Source organism: Cornus florida, unplaced genomic scaffold (genome assembly GCF_030987335.1).
Source record: "Cornus florida cultivar Cherokee Brave unplaced genomic scaffold, ASM3098733v1 CherokeeBrave_3.0.0_Hap2_Chr07, whole genome shotgun sequence".
Classification (NCBI taxonomy): domain Eukaryota; kingdom Viridiplantae; phylum Streptophyta; class Magnoliopsida; order Cornales; family Cornaceae; genus Cornus; species Cornus florida.
Window position 1 is genome coordinate 12,537,641 of NW_026775577.1, and position 19,310 is coordinate 12,556,950.

Here is a 19,310-nt window from a genome sequence, read left to right on the forward strand (position 1 = left end):
CAATCACAAAATCATATAAATCAAGAATACAAGCATATACACATATTTAGTTTCCGTTTTAATCCGATTAAAGCATGCAAACAGGTTCATTAATCTTCTATAATCATCCTAAAGTTGTCCTAAACATGTATTGAACCATAGATTAAAGAATAGGAGTAGAACATTGTAATGACCCACTCCAACACATGGTATGATATTGTCCGCTTTGGGCTTCACCCCAAAAGGCATCATACCAATTAGAGATGACACACTTACATATAAGTACTTCACCTTTCCTCTACCCAGGGGATGTGGGACTGTGCACCCGTAGCTCGCCAGTGTGGTAGCCTGACAGTGTCTCTTGCACCAGTCCATGGCACACCCGCCCATAAGGTCATCACAATATCATACCATGTGGTAGAGTTGGTCGTTACAAATGGTATCAGAACCTGATCCAACCGGAAGTGTGCCGATGAGGACGTCGGGCTAAAAAGAGGGGTAGATTGTGATGACCCTGTGGGCGGGTGTGCCGTGGACGGGTGCGAGAGACACTATCAGGCTACCACACTAGCGAGTTACGGGTGCACAATCCCACATCGCCTGAGTAGAGGAAAGGTGAAGTGCTTATATATAAGTGTGTCACCTCCAATTGGTATAAGGCCTTTTGGGGTGAAGCTCAAGAGCAAAACCGTACGGGTTCAGGCCTAAAGCGGACAATATCATACCATGTGATGGAGTGGGTCGTTACAAACATAGAAATTGCTTTTAAGGGTCTTCAACTCAATGCCAGAAGCCTTCGGGTTGCCGTCGTGCACCTCTGATTGTCCGATCTACCCACACGAACAATCTTCTTCTTTTTCCTCCTTGGGTTCGGCCTTGCTTCTTGGCCTTAGCTCTCACATTACTCTCTCTATTACTCTCTGCCCTTCTATATACTTCACGTAATAAACAACCTTCTACCGACCAATACACACACACACACAAACACACACACATATATATACGCTACACTGTATAACCCTAAACTAATCCTAATTGCATAAAGAAATGAAAAGAAAATAAAATAACTATTATAATTATAAATATAATACTTATAACATCACACGTATAAACATATACACACACACACACACACACCATATATGTACCACAATATATCCATATATATCTATCTATATATATATATATAACTAAATCATCCATATATTATTATTATTATTAACATACCATAATAATAGTAATACACATATATACATATATATACACATTAATATATACATATATATAACTGCTCCATCCAATAATAATAATAATAACAATAATAATATCCATATAAATATATATATATATACTCTATCAATATCAATATATATAAATATATATAACCAATCCCCATGGGTCGGAATCCTTACTCATCTAAGCTTTTTATCCAAGTAATCTATGTGATCCATTTGATTGGTCAATTACTACTATTCAGCTCCATTCCTTTTTAAATAAAATAAAAATAGCCAATTAAACATTTAACTAACACATAATTACAAACAAGTACACAATCAAGTCACATAGATCACATCACACAAATACACTCAAACAAAACCCATAATACACATCAAACAATTAAATCATTTAAGCACATAACATATAAACACATAGTCACATAAGCACATGGTCACATAATTAAATAAAATGAAATAAAATAAATAATGAAATCCCATTTATATCCTTTTGAAAATTAAAGATATTACATTTTCTTTGTTTTGCTTCTAAAGTTGTTGTTTTGCTTACAAGGTTTGCAACAGAAGAAGAATCAAGAGAAAATTGTAAGTGCAAAGTTAAGATTTTTAATTTGGTTTTTTTATGGTTTTTTCTTAAATCAAGAGAAAATTGTAAGTGGGAAGTTAGGATTTTTAATTTGGTTTCAGTTACATTTTCTATTCCATACAAAGTTATGATTTTTTTTAAAAAATATTCAATCGGTTACCTTTTCTCTCTTGTGAATTTTTTTCAATTCATTTTCTCTCTTTTGATTTGAAGAAGAATCAAGAGAATTGTAAATGCAAAGTTGGGATTTTTAGGCAGTGTTTGGCGTGGCTTTTTGGAGCTCTAAAACGGGCTTTCAAGTCCAAAAAGGCATTCCAAAAAAAAAAAAATGAGTGTTTGGTAGATGATTTGTAAAGGACTTATGGTGGGAATGGAAGTCATTGAAAACCCGTTAGACAAAATTAAGCCAAAAAAAGAGGCTTTTAAAAACACGTTCTTGACAAGTTAACTGTATTTTAAGTAATAAATTATGCTTTACAAAATTATCCTTACATATTATATCAAATTTTCGATATTAACCCTGAAAGTCTATTAACAAATTGCAACTGATCATTTCTCTCAATCGTTGTATTCTGCTGAAAGTTATTGAAATATGAAGAACACCGATGAAATAGAGAAAAAGAAGAACTCCAAGCCGACAAACATGTTTTTTAGTGGCCATTGATTGTACAATTTTTGTGCTCAACGTCTTCTTCTCCCATTCAAATTCCATTATTATAAGAAGTTTCCTATTTGGCCAAGTACTCTACGGAGTCTTCTACTACCATTCAAATTCCGTTACTATAATACTTTTATTGAACAAGTTCTATAAGGAGTCCTGAAGTTTTTGTTTTTTATTGCTTGAAAGACTAGGAGGTTTAATATGTAATCACTATAGCAATGTTGCATGTAATTCAAGCTTCTTAATTCTGGAAATAGAGATTCAAGCTTCTTAATTCTGGAAATAGAATATAGTCATGGCCATAATATCAATATTCAACCCCTGTATCCCCAAAACTTTTAATTTTAAGGTTCGCTTTCTCTACAATCTATTGTTTACAAATAGATGTGTGTGTGTATAATATATATGCAGGTACGAAATGCATGAAACTTATATTGATAAGTATGTAACTGGGGAAGCATTTAGTAATGTCTTTGGAGAGAAAATTTTGAGATTAATTATTAAGGATAAAAATTTCAACTTAAAAACTATGTTAATTGTTGAAGGAATTTTAAAATTGCATCCACCAAACAACTTTTTTCTTTTAAATACCTTATATACATTTTGCAAAGGCCTTCAAATGGAAGGAATTTTAGAATTTGAAAGCTCCCCTAAACAGAGCTTGTTATCTTTTCTATTCCATACAAAGTTAATATTTTTTTAAAAAATATTTAGTCGGTTAGGTTTTATCTCTTGTGAATTTTTTCAATTCATTTTCTCTCTTTTAATAAAAGAAATAATAAAACCACAATTCTTATAAATTTATAATAATGACTTTATAAATAGGGTTAAGTGAAAAAAATACCCCTCTATTATTAATATAGTGCAAAATGGTCCTGTGTGGTAAAAAAAAAAACCCTATATTATCAATTTGGTGCAAATAGGTCCCTGTGTGGTATAAAATGACGATAATACCCTCACTTCAATTGAATAAATTAATAACTATAAATACAGACCATATAAAATGAATTTTTTGTCCAAGTTGTGTAAAACTGTGTTTGTTTGAGATAAGGATAAAATAAACCACAAATTATATAAAATTTGGATAACCTAAACCAAAGAAACCTAAAATTAAATATAATAAAAACCCATACCTAACATTCCCCTTTTATATAAAACACACTTAACCATTTTTAGGAATCAAAGGATGTTTTAGCTTTTTTTTCTTTAAAAAATAAATAAAAGAAAGAAACAAGATTAAGATTTCTATTATATATATATATATATATATATAGAGCAATACTTAGGTCCTCACTAGTGAGGATCTACACCATCCTCACCAGTGATGTTGATCAATAATAAATAGACATGCCATCACAAAGATGGTGATTTATTATGATGAGTAAATACACACTTATAAAACACAACCAAATCACATAGATAGTAATTTATTATTAGTCTACATCACTAGTGAGGTTGGTGTAGATCCTCACTAGTGAGGACCTAAGTATCATTCATATATATATATATATATATATATAACAAAATGCATTGAAATGGGTCCTTTAATTTTTTTTTGGTACTGGTAGTACCATCAATGCTTATTCCTCCGTCTTCAATCTTCCACCAACCAAAGTCCTGATTTAAGCACACTTCCATCATCACCCATATTTCAACGAATGGACCAGATTCAGAATAAATCAGAGCAAGAGAGTTATCCCTTTCTAGTGCCATGTGAGTGATCTAGGTTTTAAGTTTTAACATAGGCTGCAATATTTCTTGTTAAAATTGAGCATATAACCTTCAATTTGCAAAGTCATGGACTTTTCTGGACTCAACAGTGACATGTATTTTATAATCTAGCTAATCGAATTTTCTTATTATTTTTCTAATTTGGCTAAACTAGTAAAAAAATTTACTAGTGTGAATATATTAAAAAGAATAAGATTGTGATCCTAAGTAGGTTTTTGTAATAAATTTTGAACAAAAAAGTTTTGGAATGGAATTCTAAGGTCAACAAACGAAAGGGGGTCGAAAATCGAGTTCTGAGCGAGGAGATATGCCCTGGACAAGATTGACGACAATTGCTTAACTTTTCGAAAAAAAGGAGGGGGGGAAAAAAAGTACACTTGTTGCTTAATAGTTATGATCTAGAATTGGTACTAAATTTCTTCTTTGATGGTTAATTAGGAACTTTGAGATCAAAGCATATATATCTATCGGCATTTTATTGTTTATTACTCTTCTTTTTCTTTCTTTCTTTTTTTTTTCTTTTTTTTTTTTTTTTTTTTTTTTTTTTTTTATGGAGGCAAATGCCATATGAAGAAGGAAGCAGAGTTTCTAGAAGTTGGATTTCCCATTTACTAACCATCATCTGGTTTCTATTCTTGTTGTTAGTCATGTTATCTTATATATTTCTTTAAAATCTTATTTTTATCTCTTGCAATGAAACTGCAGTTGTTTTTTCCCTTCTGCTAGTTAAAAAGACGACTTTTTTATGTCCAAGAGAATCAAAATAAAATATAATATCCAAGAAAATAAACCATGAATAACAACATGATGGTTTGCAATGGAGATAATAAGTTTACCATGGGAAGGCATGGGCATAGGCCTCATAGTCAAAGGTCCAATGTCTACAATTATGTTTAATTAATTGCATTAATCAAATCAGTAACAAACGCAAGAACCATATAAAAATAGCCAATGAATATTTTCATGAATAGGTAGTAATACTTGTAGCAGTATATAATATATACTAATTATAATAATATTATTAATTTGTTTTAAAGTTTAGGTATATGAGCGAACTCTTGAAAAGCAAGGCCCCTGTTTCTACTGGAGCTGAAAGCGATATGGCATCAGTAAGCCATTAGATGAAGTGTTTAAGCCTTGACTTGGTCCTGCTTCCTCTATTTTTTTAAGAATACCGAGTTGGGTTCTTCTCCTACCCGTATCGAATAAAACATGCTGAGCCAAATCTTCTTCTTTGTCATGATAAAAATAAATAAATAAAAAGACTATCCACAATCATGTGGTCCAATGTCTTTAATTATTACCATCAGGTCATACAAATGGCGAGTAAATCGTTTTCATCTGAGCTGGCGAGCAGGGGAGGAGCCAGCAGGGGCCCATGTTGGCCCATTAGTTTTAATTACAAAATGGCCTATAATTTATAAAAGTTTTCAAAATGCCCCCCCTGAAATAATTTATTTTAAAAAAATGGCCATTAATTTTTATTACACATAGGCCAATAATTTATAAAAAATTGAAAAATGCCCCCTGAAATAATTATTTACCCTTGGGCCAATTAATTTTTATTGCAAATAGGCCTATAATTTATAAAATTTTACAAAAATGCCAACTAAAATAATTATTTTTAAAAAATATCTTTAATTTTTCCTTTCTTTTCATTCTTACTCCTCCTCCTCTTCTTCTTCTTCTTCTTCTTTATATTCTCTTTAAAAAAAAAGTTTCATTCCTTTATTTAAACTATTTTTTTTTTTTTCTCTTCAAAGTTTGGTAATTAAATTTGTTGCCTTAAGGTCGGAATTTTTATGTTCCTATGTTTTTAAAAAAATTATTTTTCAAATTATTAAATGCTATTATTCCACCATTAGTACAATTTTATTTTTTGATTTATTATCTTGCATCACTTTTTGCTTGAAACAAATTCCTGGCTCCGCCCCTGCTGGCGAGTATGTTTGGCAAATGATTTAATAAGAGTCCTAATATATTAGCATACTCTTCTATGATTTTAGTAGCCTAAATATACGCAAGCAAAGAATTACAAACTTGAAAACACACAGCACTGGGAAGCTATCACTATTTTGCAACGGGATTGTGCTAAAGAATGACGTGCAGAACTTCTGAAAAGGAGCTGTGCCTGTTGGACACATTGTGGATGTGTAAAATTAAAATAAAAAATAAATGAATTCTTAGTTTTGGACACATACAAAATACTTCTGAGACATTTGCCAAAATGTGACTCCTCGACCACGGCCACGAGTAAAACGACCACCACCATCACGAGAAAACTGAAAGCCATCCTAGTTCACAACTAAGGCGGAACATTCACTACTAGGAGGAGCAGTGACACCACTGGAAGCACCTTGAAAAATCAGTTGTTGGGGAGTGCTAGCTGCATGTTGCACTGAAGCACTCTGCGAACACGTAGTTTTTTGCTAACAAAAACTCGAAATTTCGTTTGCATTCATGCTAATTGTCACAATTTTCCTCTCATAATTATAATATGTTTCGTTTGCAGTCGTCTCAACATATTTGGTCCTCCAATATTTACCAAACTATTTTTATTGTTTTTTGGGCCTGTAATACTTTTTCCTTCCAAACAACTCGATTTTCTTGAGTGAATTACATAAATTACTTTATACAATTGCAAGCAATATTTGTGCTCTAAAATTCTTTTCACACTACTTTTAACACAACTTGTGTAAGATTGCAAGCTCACATTTATCTTGATTTTTTTTTTTCTGCAATGTTTAAAAACCATAAAAGCAACAAAAACTGTAGCCAACTGGACGGAACATTCTCAGTAAAGTGGATCTTTATTGTGTCATTCCATGCTTATAGAAAACGAAGTTTTTCATCTTCAAAAGGATTAGATGGACTTAAGGTAATGAAAAATCAAACAAGTCCTCACTTGAAAACTTTTTACAAAATTATTTATTTTTATATGTTTTATAAAATAGTTCGAGTAATTTAGTCAACTTAAGGTTTAAATTTGTGAGATGGACTTATTTGTATAACAATGAAAGCTATTCTAAGTCAAGTGAGATTATGAATTTCAAGAACAAATATAAACATAGTAGAGATAAAAAGAGCATTATCAGTTGATGAGTTCTTGAATTCTTGATAGAACCGGCGCTTCACTTATGGCATAAGTATTTTTAACGGGGGATAGATTTCAGTAATAAGAAACAGAGGACTCTGCTTTCTAGGAACATAATTTCAAGTAGTCGCATTCGTGCTGAATAACCTACTGACAATCATTAAGCTTATGAGCACAAGAATTAACGTTTTATGTTTGGGTGGGAAATGTCTTATAATTTCATAAATATAGGTTTCTTGGAAATTAATTATATGAAATTTGAAGACAAAATTTCAAGTTGGCAAGGACAACCCGTTTATGAGGCTCAATCTGTTTACAAAAGATCTGACCATTCACAAAGGATTTGGACTGTTTACAAAGGATCTGATTTGGATCGGGTTGATTTTTAAAATTGGCTGTAGGGTGCAAGATCAGCATCACGACGGCCTCTCCGATCTGGCTTCCTCTCTCTTTTTCCCTCTCCATGTTTCACCTCCAACTCCGGCAATGATAGGAATTGAAGAAGAAGATAAATGAACAAGGCAAAGAGGTGAAAAATCTATGAAAAAAGGGCCACAAATCATTCAACACAGAGTATACCAGAACGATGCATATGCCGAAGATGACGACGAACACTTAGATCCGACCTTTGTTTTTTTTCTCTGATCTTCAACTGTGATCCATCCATTGGTTTTTTTGGATGCCAAATTTTATTTTATTTTATTTTTTCTTTCATGAAGTTTGTATTGGAGTAGAGAATTAAGGTTTTTGACTTTATCTATCTTACACAAAATTATCGGATTGGATTCTTGATATCTTGTATTAGAATTAGGTTTTTTGTTTGGTTTGAATGGTAGTTGACAGAGATTTTAGGGTTACCAAATGAAATGAAGCTGAGTGGAGGAATACCAAATAAAACGGGTTAACTCATTAGATATGGGTTTGCCCAAATGAAACAGTGGAGGAAATGGGTATGAGTTTATATGCACTTATGGGTGAGGGGTAAAATTGGAATTAAAATGATAAAATAGAGTTTTCATATTTAGTTTTTGTCAAAAATTGATCAAAGGAACTTATTTGCACCTTTTTTTAATATTATGGATTAAAATTCACATTTTCATAAAGTATGAATTAGTTCTGCACAATTTTTATATATCAGAGAGTTTTTTGCACTTAACCCTTATAAATATTAAAAATATTAATTAATCAACAAATTATTAAATTTTAAGTTTTGACGCACATATTTTTTAGGACCAGGATCACCTCCAGTCCCACAGTAGCCCATTTCTTCCATTTTGTGTTGATGAACAGTAGTTACTAAGGTGAATAAAAATGTTTATTTGTTTTATACACAATTTCCATATATATATCTATATATATATATATGTATACACTGTTCACAAATACTATTTCTTCTTCCTTCCCTTATTTTTAACAACCCATGTCAGCAACCCAAATCCTGCCATTTTCTTTTCACCCAAAATATTGATTTTGATTTCTTTCCAAAATATTTCAGCAACCCAGATTTTGCAGTTTGCGTGGAGATTTGGAATGCTTCAATCAACCCAAATCCCGCCTTGCTTAGATTTGCCAAAGATTTCAGAGAGGTTTCAGAGAAAGAAAGTTAGAGAGAGAAAGAGATCGTATTTTTAGTTATTTTCTTCTTCTTCTTTCAAATCCTGATAATTCTCTTTGATTTGTTTCCAAAACGAATCACAAACAAATTACACATCTATTTATCAATCATTTTGTTTTCATAAATTTTTCAGATCTATTTCACCATTTATTTGTTTCCATAAATTTTTACTTCCCTTTCTTCGAATACTAGGTCATTTTATCAGTTTGTAATTTAAATCAATATAAGTTGTACACAACATCCCAAAATAATCCTACCAAAATAATCCTAATAGATTATTTGTACATAACATCTCAACAGTTTGTAATTTAAGTCACTATAAATTGTACATAACATCCTAACATAATCCTACTTAACATCAAGCAATACGTATTTTGTATCCCAAACAATACTAACTATATTTCATGCTTATATTATATATAAAATCCCAACAAAATTCTACTAAAAAGAGTGCGAATTAGTGATGTTTGTGCTCTTTAATTAGATAAGAAAAAACAGATCAAAAATCGAAATTTATATGAATAAAGCTTAGATCTATGGATGATACTCTGGAGTTTTTGCATAATACTCGCATAATACTCCAGTGAAATTGCATGGGTTTTTGGAGTGTGTTCGGGTTTTGAAGTGAAGTTTTGAAATTCAAAAATTACTGTGACCTTGGAGAGTCCATTAATGGAAGCTTTTAGAGAGAGAAGGAAGAAGATGACATTTTGAGAGAAGACAAGTGTATTTTAGATACAATATTTAAATATGTTTATATATATGGAATACAATACTTAAAGTTTATATATAAAAAATACAAGGGTGGTGAAAATTTAGTTATCCAAGATTTTTAATTGATGTGGCCAATTCTCCTCCACTTATTTCAAAATGGTGAAAATGGCATACTATGTGAGTGGAGGTTATTTTCACCCATATTTTTTACTAGACTTTTGACTGGCCTTATTCATAAAGATTTGATTTGTAAAACAAATTGAAAATTGAAACCACCATCACCACCACCATATATGTGCCCAAATCAAAGAAGATTAAAACCACTTCAGATATACATATACAGCGAGATCAAAGAAACCAAATGAAAATTGAAACCCGTATGTTTGTGTGTATATATATATATATATCAGCTTGAAACCCATATATATATATATATATATATATATATATCGACCAGCTTGAAATGGAATGTTTATTAAAATTTGAGTTAATTGAAAGTCAAGTGAAAATTGACAAGATAACAAGACTTCAAATTCGAAAGGGCAGAGTAACATAAAATTTTCTCCTCAATCATAACAAGTCTAATGAATAATGACCATGCTAACCACCAGCTATAAAAGTACAAGTTTGACAAACCCAAGAGGTATAATCTTTCCTGATGTTATTGTTAAAAAAATTATTGACTCAGTGATATTAATCAACTTTTCAAAGAGTGTCAATGCAATTTATCTTAATATTTATAACCCAACTCCTCAACCAAATCAACGACACCAAATCATAAAAAAAATAAAAATAAAAACAATCTCGCATTGACAGTAAAATAGAGTGAATCGAGGTTCGATGTATCATTTATATCGATATTTGTCATGACCAATACCGCAATGATGTAAACATAACAAACAACGTCAACAGACCTGTAGTTTAGCCGTATAAGGCTCCTACTTTTCAAAGGGAAGTCAGGAATTCGAATCTCAGTGGAGGCAGTGTGTGTAAGTCCCAACTAGAGAAGAGAAAAAAAAAAAAAAAATTATAAATAATATCTCAAACTACAATATCATAGAAAGAAGGATATACCAACAACTGCACACACACTCCTATATTGGGCCCACTAGCGAGTAAGGTCTTGGACCTGACCTGCGAGTCGCGAATCAACATACCACTCCAGGCCACTACACGCGCTGCAAGCGCGCGTGGGCATAGTGCTGGCCCGGGTGTTCTTCAACTCAAGTTACAGCCATTAAAAGTCACTCAAACCTCGATCAAACAGAGTCCCAAATTCGCACAAATCAACTCCTTTATCCTAGGAAAGTGATTTGTAGGTCGATTACTTAACACCCTTGCATAACATCAAATTTAAAACCTGTTAAAGAATCATATAGAAGCACCATATAGACCTCCAAAAATTTAGTTAAACTTCTTGGTTTAATTCATCAAGTCAAAGTACTATAGGCAACTAGATACAGAAAAAAAAAAAAATCAGCTACTAGTCAAGTAATGCAGCCTTCATCTTTCCTTGCATTCACCATCTGCCTTCTCTTCCTTTGCATTCTGGGGAATCCTTCCAAAAAAAAAAAAAAAATATCAGCTACTAGTCAAGTAATGCAGCCTTTATCTTTCTTTGCATTCACCATCTGCCTTCTCTTCCTTTGCATTCTGGGGATTCCTTCCAAAAAAAAAAAAAATCAGCTACTAATCAAGTAATGCAGCCTTTATCTTTCCTTGCATCACCATCTGCCTTCTCTTGCTTTACATTCTGGGGATTCCTTCCAAAAAAAAAAAAATTTAATCAGAAAGCAACTGAGCATAGAAACATCTAAATCTCTTAATTTAGCGATGAAACTGGTGGCTAATCTACATAATAGAAAAAATAACAAGGATTGGGTAGAGAATATCAGAAGCTGCAAAGAGGCTCATTTACTTGAACACCTGTTTTCCTGAGTTCAGAAACTATTTTCAGTCCATTCAGTATTCACAGCCTCAAAAGAAGCCTGTAATGAACTACAACTCATCAAAGTAATGGGAATAAAGAAAAGAGGTAAAAAAAACCCAGAATTTTCACACACAGAAAAATATAGAAACAACTCATCTGTTTGAAGCTCTCTCTCACAAGGGCATTCCAAGTACTAGTTCACTTATAAGTGAACCTATCAAACATTCTTCAAACGATGCAGATACATCAAAGCATCTCAAAGAAAGGAATATGTAGCAAAATATGGATGGCACTAGAACTAGTATCATCTAAAACAGATGTAATTGCTGGAAGTTATCAAGAAAGAAATATGTAGCAAAATAGAGAAGCATTTACAATGCAATTAAAGTTGCTTCAAATTCTATGCAAATATCTGTACTATGATCTTAAAATAATCATCAAATGTAACTTGAACAACATAATCTTTTACTTGCATCACCAAATCGAATTCAGCAACATCTGCAGTATAAGCTTCCTTGTTCTTCTCATTTTTTATGGCAAGCTGTACGTATGAGTAATAGCATTAAAAATACAACTTGAAGCAAGGAACCAATATTGCAGTCAAAAGGGCAATCTCTCCACAGATATCCATACAATTTATCTAATAAAGATATAAATTGAAAAATAAAGCCACTCTGTGCAGAATAATAAGGTAGGAATGTTTCTAATCTTCCACTCTCACCGCCCCATGTAAGTGGGGCATACATTGGGTAATTTCCTTTTTCAGGTTGCTACAGATACAAAGTGTCCCTTCATTTGAAGGATTGCTTACAGAAACTCTTGTAATTTGGTAAAAGCATCAACAAACTTCACATGCACTATTTAAACAAAAATACAGCTTGAAATAATTAGATCAAGTAACCCTCTTAGAATAATAAACTCTTGCTGATCAATCAACATCCGTATGGTATTATCAAGAAGTTATTTTACCGTCTAAACATGGAATGAGGATTTGCAGTGAACAAACTAAGGTCCAAGAATAATCATATTGTCATTGACAGATCTATGTAAGTAACAACTCTTTGGTGAATGAATCCAAATACCAGCCGGCTAATACGACTACTAATATAATTAAGTGTCAGTCAAAATGAAGCTTTACATCCATGCTTAACAATATAATACTGTAATGACTTTAAGACATGGCAAGGGTTGGCTCATCCTGAGCAGTATAAATCAAGGCAAAAGAAGAGGCAATTCACACCTGACAAATAACTCTGTGTGGAGCAATTTATTTGACATATCGAGCTCTGGCTTGTAGACTGACTGTGACTGACTGATTGATTTTGGGGAACATGTTGCCTACTTTGTAAGTCTAATTCTTTAAGCAATTCTCGATGCTAATGCATATATGCTTTTTGGACTAAAAGACAGAGGAATGTACCAGTTTCTTCTTCGTCAAGAGATAGCCTAGTGATTGTAATGCATGCTGTTATCTTTATTTGGTGTTGATTGGGTTATGCCAGGATTGCTAAGAGAGTTCCTTGCTCGTTGGCTTGGGGATTCAGTAAAACAGAAGAATTCGGGCAGCTTGGCAGGCAATGTCTCACTGTTTAATGTGGAGTGTGTGGGGAGAAAGAAGTTGTAGAACTCCTGAAGTTGTTGTGATCCATTACATGGATTGGAACACGTCATGTTAATTTTTTATGATCACATTTTTTCTAGAAATTTTCCAAAATCTATACATGCATTTGATTGTATAGATAATCTGGCTTGTTTGGTATACGTCGAGCACTCTCCAACTCTGGTGCTTTAATCTATATAATGTTTCTTATAATTTATATATATATATATAAATATATATATAGCTATTTCAAAAAAATTTTAAAAAAATGTTTAATTTTTCTAAAAGTCTTCCTTATGTATAAGTGTAATCAAAACAATATACAAGCTTTCAGATTCAAAAACTTCAAACCAGTACATTTTTCTAACTAGCTGAACCTCAACCAATTCTAAACAAGAATAAAACCGACTCAGTACATGACCAGCCACCTACTACTATTTTCCAATAACAACCCGACACCAACTAACACGACAAATAAGCCTCAATTACTAAAACATATCAGATCTAAAAGATTATTAAAGGTAATATTGATTATGAAAAAATCCTTCAAAATATAGGAAGCTGACAATGTGGTTCACCAAACCCCACTTAATCAGGTAATTTATCATGCAGCAACAAATAGCAATAGTGGGATCCAACTTTTTATCCAAACTTTCCTCTATTTCTCTGCCTTCGAGGTCAAAGGAAGAGGTTTTGTTCATTACAAATGAGAAAAGAAGTAGAGCACGAAGAAATATAAAAGAAAACATCACCCAAAGAAAAGGGGGGCACAAATCTCCTGAGAAAAAAATTTCCTTCTTAAGCAGTTAAGACTTAAGAGCTTTATCCTCACTCTCTAACCGCCTTAACTCCAAGTCAGTTCCAAATCTCATAGGTCAAAAGCCTTTCAGACCAAGGCCTATATCTCGTGTCTTGCCTAACCAATAAATAATGAATAATCTCCTGCAATAATGATGCATAATTGGTGGAGCCCCATAGAGCTGGTCATGCAAAATGGCTTCCTAATAAATGGACTCACCACGCTGTGATTCCAATTAAGGGTACATTTGGGTACTTGACTCCAGAGTATTTCATGCATGGAGCAAAGAACAAGAGATAAGATTATCTATGCATTACTTGGACATGATCCTGAGTTTTTTAAAATAAAATTCCTTGATTGAATTGATTGCAATCAAATTGTAACATCTGCTTGAGTTATTTATTAAAAGCTTAAGTAAAAGTTAGTCTTGAAGTTGCTTCTAAGCAAATTATAACACTTTGCCCATTATCTTGCATTTCCGGTTACATAGAATGACACTAATATTGCAGGCAAAGCCCTTATGGAATACATTTTTAGCATGGGTTGTCTCCATGAACACAAAATTCATGGTACATTAGAACACCCCTGCTATAGGCATTGAATTTTTTTGTCGCATCTAGTCTAGAATATTAAATATGACATTGAATGGTAATTGCAGCAAGTTCTCAAAATAGGAAAATGCATCTAAAAGAAAGCAAGCTTGGTCAAGCACAATAAGGTACGGAGGTTGGAGCTACTGCAGTGGAAGTTTTATCCACTGTGCTTAAAGAAGGATTTTATAGAAAATGAATCAGTAAGGAAGCTTACTTTTTGTATCCCCAACTAACTCTACAAGGGATAAATTGAGGTCATTCCAATAATTCCCTTTGAAGTGAAACTATCAGAGACTAGCAGGAAACCATCTTCAAACAATAACTTAGTGCTACCTAATTCTTATGATGAACAAGACACAACACTAGAAAAATGTATCCATATCTAGAAATTAGCATATTGCTAAAATGACCTACAAACACACATCATAAACAATTAAAAAACGTACCAATTAAGAAACGTGCTGAGAATTGTTGTCGCTGCGGCGAAAATTATTCATTGTTGTGGCTGATGCGAAAATTATTCATAGTGTGCAGCACATTGTTTCTGCCAGCTGATATGTCATGGTGACAATTCAGAATATGTTCCTTCAACCCTCCAATCTCCTCTGAGAAAACTTCAATTCTATCCTTAATAAGTATTATAGACTCTGCCACTTCTCCATCACCCTTCATTGCATCACCTACTAGCGATTCCATAGCAGAGCTTAACTGGCTCACACGAGTCTTAATACATCCTAATTCGAACAGTACAACTTCTGTATCAAATTTCATCGGGCTAATCATCGATCGAGCTTCGAGTTCATCCTTATATTTTTTCCATAAATTGTCCATCCATCCCCCCGTGGGGGAAAACACATCCTTGAAGGCTCCCGTCAGAGCACCAACCATTGGTGGTGCCGCACAGGCAATCACCACAAACGAGCAAACAAAGATAGACCCAAAGGTTATTCCAAAAATCACATTTGAGAATGTAATCCAAGATTTGGTATCCTTCAATTTTTTGTCGAGTTTCTTTTTCTTGCATACAAGATTCTCTAACATCATAAGATATTTTTCACAAACTGATTCCAGTAAAGAAGAGAAATCCTTATTGAAAGGGTTACCAATCTTGCTGAAATCATGGAGCGCCTTTAGAGTCTTGTGGTAAATTTTCTCACCTTTCTCGTGTTCTTGTCCAAACTGCTCCATAGCCGATGAAAGCTTGAGTTTCTCCTTCTGAAATTGAATCAGGCAATTTTCCATTGCAATGCAAAGCTCCAAAACCAGTACACTGCTGTCGAAGAACTCCTTCACAACATCAAAAAATTCGTCGTCCTTGAGAATGTCGTCTTTACATTTGTCGAAGAGTTCGACTACGTGCTGGTGAGAGAACTTATAGTAGGAGGTCAGCGTCTCGAATGATTTCAGGGTGAGTGGCGAAACCTTGCCGTCGTCGGACAAAGAAAATGAACTCAGTAAACCACTTGTGCTTTGTCTGAGTGCAGCATCAAACTCTTGAAGATCAGGTTCCTTCTTGACGGCGGTGTTGTAGGAAGAAAGACCTTCTTGAACGCTCGCATTGTCCTCTAGGGTTAGCTTCTTGCTCAAAAGCCCACCCATTCTTGATTCAAATTGAAACCAGAGAACAAGGAGAGAGAGAGAGAGAGAGAGAGAGAGAGAGAAGAGAGAGATGGTAAAGTAAATGCGATTGCGGAGAGGGAAGATGGTAAAGTATCACACAATACTTGTTTTCAAAATAAATACCGTGTGTTTATTTTATATAAGAATTATACTGAGTGTTCAAACTAATAAAATTTATTTTAAAATTTGCTCATAAATGTCGTGCACAAAATTTTGTTAGGGACAAAAATGTGACCAAAAAAGTTTGTTCATGAGTACAGGTTTGACATCAATCACGTTCACCTAATGATAAAATCGTTGTTTTTATAAAGAGTGATGTTATGTGCATTAGATTATTACTTAGTAAATTTTCTTGTATTTGTTTTTTAAAGGAATGATACAATTATTTTTAGAAAAATACAAAAAAAAAATTAAAAAATAACATAATTATCAATAGACAACAACAACTCATATTTGTTAGAAAAAAGTAATGTCACTATTTGGAAGAGAAGACTTCCTTATAAAATCAAATTACATAATACTAATATAACAATTTTAGATACAATAAATGAAATGATATAAATAAAGAATTAAATTATTAATTTTTTAAATACGGATACGAACACATCTGTTCGGAAAGTTGAACATTTGAATGTTCTATTAACAAGGTCATTCAAGGTCATTGGAGGTAATGTTCAATATAAACAATTAATAAAATACTGCATAATATGTCCCTAACCATCCTACTAATGAAAACCTAATTATCTCTATCATAACAACTTGACGAGTGTCATTCACAGTCGCGCATGGGACTATCTGATTACAGTCGCACATTCTATTGCTTAAAAAATTAAGAAGACTGCTATTCACAATGACACCTCTAATTGATTGAACTGTCCACTTGTACATATACACATATATACAATCTTCATTCCTTGCATACCTTATTATTTCCCCTCTCTCTTTTTCTTTTTCTTTTTTTAATTGTTTTTAACTATATATATATATATATATATATATGCTCACCATGGATGGTTTCTAACTTTCTCCCTCTCTGGGGCCAAAAAGGAAAATAAACAAAAAAAAATTTTTAAACTTTTTAGTAGTTTGGTTAGCATGAAAGTGAAAGATTTTTTTAAAAAAAAACAAACAAAAACTCTCTTACTCTTCAAATTAAAATTCTTGGCTACATTTACAAAGCAACGGAAACTAACCTAATAGCAAAGTGCTAATATATAATGCAAACCTGAAAAAGAAGAAAAGACAAAAAAAAAAAGTGTTATATAGAGAGACAAATACCAAATACGTGGACATATATATTTATTCATAAATCCAATTGTATATATAATTTTATTACTATTATTATTATTATTTTTTATTTTTATTAAATTCATAAGAGTAATTTAATTGTATATATTATTTTATTATTATTATTATTAAATTCATAAGAGTAATTTAATTGTATATATTATTTTACTACTATTATTATTATTTAATTGTATATTATTTTTATTATATTACTATTAAATTCATATGGGTAATTTTAACATGTAAAATCATTTTTTCTTTCACTCTCTTGCTATCCAAACTAATTAAACAATAAAAAAATTATTACTAACCAAATGCATAATGTGAATTGATTGTTTTTTTCCTTATATATATATATATATATAGTAATTAACCATACTGTGAATAGATTGAAAATTATACTTTTATTAATCAATCATGCAACAAATAAGGAATTAGATCCCTTCACTTAGTTGTATTTGGTATAAATAATCAATTAAAAATTATTCGGTTAAACAATTCACTCAAAGTGTTGCATCCAATAATTGTAGTGAATTGTTAGACTTACTCTTTTAATTGGTCAATTATGTAACAAATAAGAAAATAGAGTTATTCACTTAGTTGTATTTTGTATAAATAGCTAATTAAAAATTATTCTATGTGAGTATCACTACTCTTTCACATATTAACTAAAACTCAAATTTTATAATATTAGTTCAATTAAAACTTAACTAAAACTCAAATTTTATAATATTAGTTCAATTAAAACTTAATCTCATAATATTATTTCAATTAAATTATATAAAACCTAATAAAAAATCCACTAAGGTGAACACACACACACACATCTATATATATATAAAAGATTATTTAACAAAAAAAGAAAGAAAGTAAAGAATGAAGTGTAGCTATATATATCCAATAAGGAAACAGAGAAAAAAAGAATTAGTTAAAAATAAAAGAAAAAAAAGAAATATATGTAACAAAGGAAAGAAAAAAAGGTTATTAGGTATAAAAAAAACAGGATAGATGCCTCGATAGCCGAGTAGGATAGATGCCTCAATAGCCGAGTAGGTTAGCACCTCTGTAAATTTTGCAATGTCAGACTCGACTCTCTGCATTAATCTAACTTCTAACCCTTATTGCCTTTATAAATATATATATATATATATATATATATATATATATATATAGGCATAAAGGAAAAAAATAATTTAAAAGGGTAATTTGGTTTTAAAAGTTGAAATTTTATAATTGAAAACATTAATTACAACTTTTATAATTAATTTTTAAATCGAGAGAATGTGAGATATAATTTTAGAACAGAGGTTATTTATAATTCAAATTTGTGACCTCAGATTACAACAAAATGAGCTTGCAGAGATTCATATGAAGATTATTTTATTTATTTATTTATATTATTTTTTTAAATATGAAGATTAAATAAGGCACTTTGAATAACAATTTGAAGTCTCGGGTGAAGCTGTTGCATAATTTAATCATTACCAGAAATGCCATGCCACAAAAGCCAAAATAGATGACGTGTTTAATTAATAAATAGGTTTCTTTTGACTCCAAAAATAATTAATTCATCAAAGTGACAAAGTCTAAATGCATTTTGGACTGTCATTTTTAAATGCAATTTTAAATTCTCAAGTTGAAATTGAAATTATAGGTGAGTTAAATGGTCCATTTTTTTTAATCGTAGCCATGTAACATTTTGTTTGACATCCCAATACCCCATTACTCAAATCTTCAATTTTTATTTTTTATATTTTTCTATCCAATTCTTCAAATTTATTTTTTATTTTTAGCAGCAATTCTTCAAATTGAGACGATCTATTCTACACTATTACATCAAAATAATTTAAGGCAAATATTCACTTT

The 19,310-nt window shown here is 31.7% G+C and overlaps 1 protein-coding gene across 1 annotated transcript; it reads right to left on the reverse strand.

Moving 5' to 3' along the window:
- Positions 1 to 7,671: 7,671 nt before the first annotated feature.
- On the reverse strand, positions 7,672 to 16,136 carry LOC132316267 (UPF0496 protein 1-like). The gene is made up of 3 exons (XM_059814774.1): positions 15,075 to 16,136; positions 12,015 to 12,086; positions 7,672 to 7,824 (listed from the first exon to the last, which is right to left on the reverse strand). The coding sequence occupies exons 1-3, from the start codon at positions 16,134 to 16,136 to the stop codon at positions 7,672 to 7,674; spliced, it is 1,287 nt and encodes a 428-aa protein (XP_059670757.1).
- Between the last annotated feature and the right edge of the window lie 3,174 nt (positions 16,137 to 19,310).

Bases quoted from the DNA above. Each gene is read 5' to 3' on its own strand.
- LOC132316267 (XM_059814774.1), bottom strand. From the start codon at position 16,136: ATGGGTGGGCTTTTGAGCAAGAAGCTAACCCTAGAGGACAATGCGAGC. The intron at 12,087-15,074 runs GTGCTGCACACT...TCATACGTACAG, and splicing joins TATCAGCTGGCAGAAACAAT to CTTGCCATAAAAAATGAGAA. The intron at 7,825-12,014 runs GTAAAAGATTAT...CTTTTTTCATAG, and splicing joins AATTCGATTTGGTGATGCAA to ATTTTTCACCTCTTTGCCTT.